The sequence below is a fragment of the Dermacentor albipictus genome, unplaced genomic scaffold (assembly GCF_038994185.2).
Source record: "Dermacentor albipictus isolate Rhodes 1998 colony unplaced genomic scaffold, USDA_Dalb.pri_finalv2 scaffold_19, whole genome shotgun sequence".
NCBI classification, from domain to species: domain Eukaryota; kingdom Metazoa; phylum Arthropoda; class Arachnida; order Ixodida; family Ixodidae; genus Dermacentor; species Dermacentor albipictus.
In genome coordinates, this window is record NW_027225573.1 from 5,547,211 (window position 1) to 5,555,396 (window position 8,186).

The 8,186-nt window shown below is 42.4% G+C and overlaps 1 protein-coding gene across 1 annotated transcript in view; it reads right to left on the minus strand.

Annotated features, from left to right (window-relative positions):
• Nucleotides 1-7,931, minus strand: part of LOC139052196 (uncharacterized) — a 29,031-nt gene extending 21,100 nt beyond the window's left edge. The window contains exons 1-2 of the mRNA XM_070529268.1: nt 7,855-7,931; nt 3,844-3,977 (exon numbers count right to left, since the gene is read on the minus strand). Coding sequence (XP_070385369.1) covers nt 3,844-3,977; nt 7,855-7,895 — 175 coding nt within the window. The 5' untranslated portion in view covers nt 7,896-7,931. The remainder of the gene's footprint in view (nt 1-3,843; nt 3,978-7,854) is intronic.
• Between the last annotated feature and the right edge of the window lie 255 nt (nt 7,932-8,186).

Consider the following 8,186-nt stretch of genomic DNA (forward strand, 5'->3'; position numbering starts at 1 on the left):
TTTGTAAATTTTCCAGGTACTAGTGGCAAAAATCACATGCACAATGTGCCAACTACTATAACCACTGTCACTACCATCATTCCCTAAGTACACTTTCTCTTGCAGTGTGCATGAGGATGCCAACAAAGTGTAGTCAACTAAGGTGACTAAGTTTGCCCCTCAGCAGGGATATAACATACTCTCACTCCAGTCAGCAACGTAGGTACTTTATACAAAGAGAGCGAGTTAGAAATAACGAGGTTTGGGCACAACTGCGCAATTTATTTTGATATTGGAAGGCAGAATACTTCTCAAAATTAATTGATGGCAATTAAGTAAAACAGTCATTCCGTATATGAAGTCAGATGCGTGCAGAACTGTACAGAAGTACTTAAATTCCCTCGTTGGTTTTAGAACTTGAGAAAATTGGCACGTATTGATCCTCCTAGCCATCGGCCAACGAAATATGTTCATGGCTGACACTGTTTTACTGATGACGATTCATTTGTCAATTGCATGAAGTGTTCCTAAATTATAAACTTCCAGTTATTAGTAATACATGCACAATTTAAATTTTTTGACACACCGACGTGCCATTGCAAAAAGAAAGTTCTTGCTGTACCGTAAAACCTCATTATTACTTAGTTGGCAGGGAACGTTGATCAGGTACACACTGTGTGACATACTAATTAATAGTCAGTGGTGGATGAGCGGCTATAAACTGAACGGCCAAGAAAAGCTTGTTAATTCTCACCCAAACCCACCCGCAGACATGTTTTACTTGCAAGCAGGCAGCAGAAAACTAATTTTCACTTGCCGCCATAGCGGCCTTGTAGCGACTACAGCATCCTCAAACAGCAAGGCTATGAGCCAGTTTCTCCATCAGGCCCCACTTCTGCGCTAATGCCTTCATGATGGTCAACGCATTAGCCACGTCAGATATGGAAGGGCATTGTCCTCCATGATGGCACCATGGAAGCGCTAGAAGCTATGGGAGCATGAAACACATCATAGCTACCATGTTTTTATGTCGCTATTGGTGGCGACTGCAGTCCAGGAATGGCCCACGCACCGAAACTTCGATATGTATGATCTGCACGCACAACATTTTGCCATTTGCAAGTTTGTACATGCCGAAATATGAAGTAAATACGATGCACTAACCGTTAGGTTTGCGTTAAGCGACTATGGCTTAAAGGGCCCCTCAGTAGGTCTGGCCATTTTGAGCTGACAAGCACAGAGCATACAATGCGCTAAAATGATTGTGCCTGTAAAGTATTACATCGCTAAGCGCCGCGAAAAGATCTGAAATTTCAAACCAAATGCCGTTTGCCCTTCTCCTCGTGGCTGCCATGTTCCAAGTCGGAGGGTGACACACAAGCGCTAGTGCACCTATGTACACGTGTTTGTGCTGAAACGTCGCTCGTGGTGACACGTGACTTCCAGAATTATTCAAGGCAACATCTGTTATTTGTGTAATATGTTGCTTGAATAGGCGAATTAAAGCTTAGAGCAATAATAAAACACACAAACCGAATGTCAGCTTTAATTTGTTTTACTTTGCATCACAGCAAGAGAGATGTGCCGTGTTTACTTGGTTCTAACGAGCCCTCAATAGTAATGCGCACCTGTTTGCCATGACCTAAAGAAAGTCCTTTACAGTACCGCGCACCTCATTCTTTCATACAGAAATACAACTTTCTCTAATTTGGAAAAAAACAAAGATTTACTCCCAATCCACCAACATTGCGATAAATAAGAAGAAAAGTCACAGTTTCGCCCGACAGGTGAAGCATCGATTACAACAGCAAATTAGTAGACAGCTGTACTAAAAGTAAGGACAGCAGTTTTATTGGCCGTATAAACTTTTAAACATTCACTTACTAACCAAATTAACAGGCATGGTGTCACATGCGCACAAGCAAACATGAATACGTCTCACTCAACGACCGTGGATTTATCAAAACGCTGGAGTGAGGAAGTGTGGTAGCAGGAGTGAGGGAATTGATCTTTGTGCAGCCTCTCGCTTTAATGTGAACTAAGCGGTGAGAACACAGCGTGGTGCACCTAGGTCCGTAGGCTGTCTCCATTGCAGATCGCTTTCAAGACAAAGGCCACGTGGTCGTGCTGTACGTAGCAGCCGCCAGTGTAGAACGCCTCTAATGTTTGTGCCAGTCCCGCAGGCAAGTTTTGGGAACTCCGAATGCTCATGATGCGGCCCGATTTCTGTCTGTCTCCGCACACATGATCACTTTCCTTTTAATTGCAGCATCGTGATGAGCCCGGCATTGCTTTGCAGTCGGCACTTCCATGCTGACAGGGCAAATGCAGAAGACAAGAAGACCGGGAAGACGGACGGTGCACTAAACTAAGTCAAAGGAGGCATTGCCTAAGCACACATACTACAGCACAGGGAGGAAGCTACGGTAGCTAGACTCGAAGTGCTTGGGAGGCAAACAAATTGAAATGCCGATGGTGATATGGTAATGCAGATTTAGAGTTGTACTTGATTCTAAGGCCTATGCAATTTTAGGACCCATTTCATCGGAAAAAAGTGCGCGATAGATTCGAGTAAGTACGGTACTTCTGTTTTGTCTGCTTGTTCCCACATCGTGCAGCTGCACGTGCAGACACCGAAACTATGTCATTTTCTACAGTGTTCCAGTGCGGGATCATGCTCTGTGATCCACTTGTGTCTGCCTCGGTATTCGTGTAGCACTGACTTATACCACTAGTCAGGTGTCCTTGTGCACAGCGTGCAAAATAGTGTGCCGCGCGAAATGAGACAATCACAACAGCTCGCGTGCGATGCCATCAGGGGAAGTGCACCGTGTCGGGGAAAAAAAAGAAAGAAAAAGAAAGAAAGAGATGAGGAAGAAGATAGGTAGATACAAAGAAACCCGTGACATATGCATTATGCGATCCTCGGGCTCCTGTATGGGAGAACACAGGGAAGGAATTTCGCTGGCGGAGGCTAGACTGAGCAAGTGGAGAGAACGTCTATGTTTGCAGTGAAGCTCGCCTCCTGAAATCATGGGTTCACGGCACTGAAATATTGCTATCTCGGCTATTAATAACCAGTTAAAAAATATTTTTGCGGCAGAACATTCCCTAGAGAACACGTAACAACGTCCAGCATATAACTGAAGTTTGCTGTGTGGCCTGGTGAGGGGCCTTTTAAGCGGTCAGCCAACACATTAGGTGCAATGACAACAAGGCAGGGGATTCATCGCGACAATATTTAAACTGGAATTACTTATTAGGCAGGTACATAGTAACGAGGTTTATTTTGTCTTCTTGTTTAGTTGTGAAGGCTAAGAAGTTGTGCTACCTTGTTTTATAAATTGTTGTGCCCCCTTATGTAATGCCTACTGGAGTGATGATGTACTTGAATGAACAAATCTAACATTGTGTCTTCATAGACAAAAAACACCTATTGTGCACGTTTCGAATACTGCAATGACAGAAACTGTGGATGCAGCATCGATGTGCCAGCCCTGTTTCATCATCTCTGTATTAAGGTAGGAAAAAAAGCTGTTTTTAGTTTCACAAACAGGAGAGGGTCCCTTTGTCCATGTACAGTACACGAAGGTGCTGCTTTCAGCATCTAACTGATATTTCTTTTTCAGGTTCTTATTGTGACGGAGGTGAGATATAGGGGAAAGGTATAATGTATTTGCAGAATATTTACCATGAAAGACAGTACAAGAGGGCTAAAGTGCCATGGCAAACATCACACAGAATCGTCATCGCTCTGTTGAGCACTGCAGTCATCTAGGTACGGAAAGCTCTGTAGCCTACCAGTCGGTATTAAGAACTGAACTGAAATGGGATGATGTTCCTGGGTGTTAAAATGTCACATACCTGAGGTGTCCGCATTCTTGTTTCTCAGCTGGTGGATTACGGCGTTAAGCTCTTTCTCTTGCTTCTTGGCTTCCTCATTCAGACGCTTGTACTTGAATTCCCATTCTTGCGATGCTTTTTTATATTTTTCCATGCTGCATGTAAACCACACCCATTGGCAGATTACTAATATGCAGTATTAGTGTGGCTGAAGAGCAGTCTCAACTAAAGGATAGTGCACAGTAAAAAAAAAAGGCACTCTAATACTTCTAATGCATTTCTCATAATGTTACATGTTACTCAAAACAAGGTCAACCCCTCATGGAAGCAGCAGAACCTGCAACCAACGAAATGAAATAGAAGAAAGAAAGTAAAAAAAAGAAGGCTGGTCTTTATTTATGACATACACTTCCCTTTTGCAGGGTGGAGTAGACAGCCATGTAGGAAGGCCTGCTTTGAAAAGAAAACCAATTTTTCTTCAAGACAATACGGTGGGGATAATGCCTTATTTTTTTTTTCAGCAATACACTCTTAGAAATAGCAGTGAGGTGATCAGAGGTGGCTCACTAACCCATGAAATTTACCTAACGAAGTAAACTATTAAATTACTTTATGGCACATTCTCCAACAGCTAAGTTATACCAGTCAGTGCTCAAGCACATTCACTTAGTGGGAATCTCAAGTAGGGTGTCTAACCAAACAAAGTACCGGTTCGGTTAGGGTTCAGTGTGCTCGATTTTTTCCCAGTTCAGTATCGGATTGGTGCAATAAAATTTTATGACGATTCACAAATTGGCTCGCAACATTTAACCGGTTCATGAACCGAATCGGCACAGTGAACTTTATCTTGTCCTATGATGATGGCATGCTACAGTGCTATTGATGTATCGGCATGGTGCAAGTGCAGGTTTTGTGAGAAGGTGGAAGGAGTGGGCTCCCTGGCCTATGGCCACAGTAGAAATTTATAGAGGCATTCGAATAGTGAAATTTTCTAATATAATAGAATGTTCAAGAAAACCTAACGTCGAATATAGAATCAAATATAGAATGGAATATCAAACACTCACAATTCCTAGAAAAAAGCGAAATAAAAAGATTGGTGAAGTCTGTTGAGAAACAAAAGGGTTGTTTACATTATTTGATACATGTACACAGGATGTGGTGCAATAAGATATCTGATTTACAATGAAAACAAATGTAATGGAAAAGAGTAAGGGCATGTCCCAGATGCCTCAAGTAGACTGTAGTGCTAGTTGAAAGAGGTAAAGGAAATACTGTAGTGCGGTGCATTGTTTTGAAGGAATACAAACATGCTGTGAAGGGTAAAATAATAAATTGCTTTGTCTAAATCAAGACAGAGAATTTATAGCCTGCCTAATACGCGACATGCTTACTCGGTGGCTGGTAACTACTGTGCATAGGTGACCTTCTCTGTGTGTTTCCTCAAGAACTCAATCACCACGATTAGGGCTACGCGAACTGAGGGGGCAACAAAAGCAGCGCGTGTGGAAAGCATGGGAGCATGTGTGAAGATTGGGCCGACCAGCCACCAGAGGGCACGCTTATCGCATCAAATACGCCAGTTCAGTGTTTCCGGACGCAGGTTTGTGCAGTTTGGACTATACCACCCACATGCAAGTACACAGACTAAACTGACACGCGTGATCACGGTAGTTGCTGGTTGGTCTACCGCAGACCCGAATGCCGCTTTAACAGCCATCAATCTAACCTGTATGCATGATCTTGCGGCCAATCACTGATGAGCCACCTGTAGGAACATATTAGCAACCAGCTTTCCACGACTGTTTGAGGCCCGTTATCACATTGGCCGGTGGCGAATTTTCGTCACGGCAATATCATCGGCCATACTGTCCAGCCCATTAGGCCTGATTGGGCCTGCGATGTCAGGTGTTGGGGGGCACACGTCAACCAAACATGTCGCGGGTCTCTCGATTTGAGAGCTCGACATTTACCGCCACCAAGTGACGTGATGTGCATTCCCCGCAGATTAGCCTTAACTAGCTGATTATCCACAAAAGCCCCCAGCCATAAAGATGGAAAACCCTTCCCGCTTTTTTTGGAAGAAAATCGGAGAGCAATACTTTCTAAGCAATAGAAGATCTCCATTATCCGCATTATGGCCTACTATTAAATTGAAAACCTCATTGTTATTTAGGGCAACTTCGCCAATGTTTCTCTAGCTTTAGAGGTAAAAAAGCACTTAATTCTATTTGACAGTAGTGGTAAACTTCATTTAGAAAAAAAAATTGGTGCGACAGACATTTGCTCCATAAAGATATTTTCTACACTTTCTTGTATGAACCGAGTTATCAGTGCTGCCATACTAATTTGGTGTTCCCTTTATAATAGCAGAGCATACTATACACCTCAATTCACAGGTACCTATGTTATTGATAGCTAGCAAGCTGCTTGTTCAGTAATGTGATTAGCTGCCAGAGCAGGTGCACTTTGGTCTTTGCACAATATTTGGAAGCATAAAAGTTTCTGAGAAATTTTCTGACATTCAATTCAATATTCAGTTTTGTTTTCTTGATTCAATTCAATATTCGATTCGAAATTTATTATTTGGTATTTGCACACCCCTAGTTTTCTCTTATAATATTCAAATGGCACTAAGAAATTGCCATGAGGATGCAGCATAGATCTGGGCTGGATCCTTTTTTTTTTCTTTGCACACTTTTTGTATGCTTTGCTTTGTCGAATAGTGTCCACATTCACATTATATTATATAAATTACAACTACAAACTTCTAGTTTGTAACAATTAAAAAAGCCAACAATTTACATGTCACTCAGGTTTTGCTTTGTTTTTTTAATAAAAGCAGGTGAGGACATCAATGTTTCTGAACAATGAACAAGGACAGTGTGTGCTAAATACCACAATAGTCTTGCTGCATGTGCAACAGTATCTTCCACTGACTAAGCATGGACCAAAAAATCAAAATTATGCATACTGTGCCCCAGGAAAGATTTGGAAAATCAAAGAGTTTTTTAATCTGCTTGGAGCCTACAAACGTGCGTTAAACCATGGCACACAACAAAAAGCATACTTTCCTTTTCATTAAGTATTAGTATTGCCGTAATTGCACTACACTGTCATGGTGACGGCATTAATATTAGCGACTCAGTGTTATAGTTACAAGAAGCCATACTAATGAACTAGGTTTTCCTATATTCCCTACTCGAGAACACTGTCACTCTTGCTATCTGTGTATCCTGGCATGTGCATTTTACAGTTTACCTAGTAATAGTAGCAAGCCGACCTATAACAGCCGAACTGGGAGCTTCAACAGAAACGGTGATTCAGCAGAGCCCATGAAACAAAGTTTCGGCTTTAAGACAGAACTGGCATTGCCGAGTTCAGAAGTGCGAGCGTCTCTCCTGATGCGCAGTGGGAGGCGATCCTCCGTCCCTTCAAGCCTCAGGTCTGGCTGGCCCTGAAATGACGAGCACGAGCGGTAGCGACAGCCATTGGGGCCCTGGACTGAGGGCCCCAACCACATAAATCCTTTCACTTTATAATAAAGTTTCTTCTCTCTCTCTCCCTCTCTCTCTCTCTAGGTCTATACCCATTGTCGCACACAACACAACTCATGAGTTGTAGTAATACGCTAGTGGGGTAGGCCAAATGAAGGAGTTCATATTTTGAAAAATTATGCTATTGAACACCTTATATATATCGAACGATTTCGTGCCGAATTGATAGCAGGTATTTTCTTTTCGGCTCAGGTTCAGTTCGGGTTCAAGCACATTCTAAGGATATTGGGTCGGGTTCAGTTTTGGCTAAAACTTCGGTTTGGGTTTGGTTCGACATGCTAATATTAAAACTAGCATCAGTTGGACCTGGTCTCAGTGCACAAGAAATTGCACTGGAGTTCCACTCGTACTTTATAACAAAGGCTTCCATGTACAAAGAAGCAGGACAAGACCACGAAAAAGGCAAAAGCATTTTGAGACAGTTTTCAGGTTTGAGACAACAGGCGTGAGTCAGAAGACTAGAGAAGAAACGTACCAAAGCTGCATGTTGCTGATTTCCTGATGAAGTTCTTGCATTTTTTGCACACTCCAGATGTCTACCTGGACAGCAACAGATACTCTGACCTAGAAAAAAGGGTAAGGCATAGCCCACCTAAATGATTCTGCAAAATCATACAGGCATGTTCAAGAGACACCAACAGGACCAAGAAAATTAGCCAAGTCCTCTATGTATGGGCACATTCTGAAGAAAAATGCAGTAAAATTGCTTAAAACAAAAACGTTAAAAGAAGAACGGAAGGGCACAAGCAGAATAATTTACGTCATTTCACCAGACAAGTGGAAGAGATGAAACTACACCATGAAAAA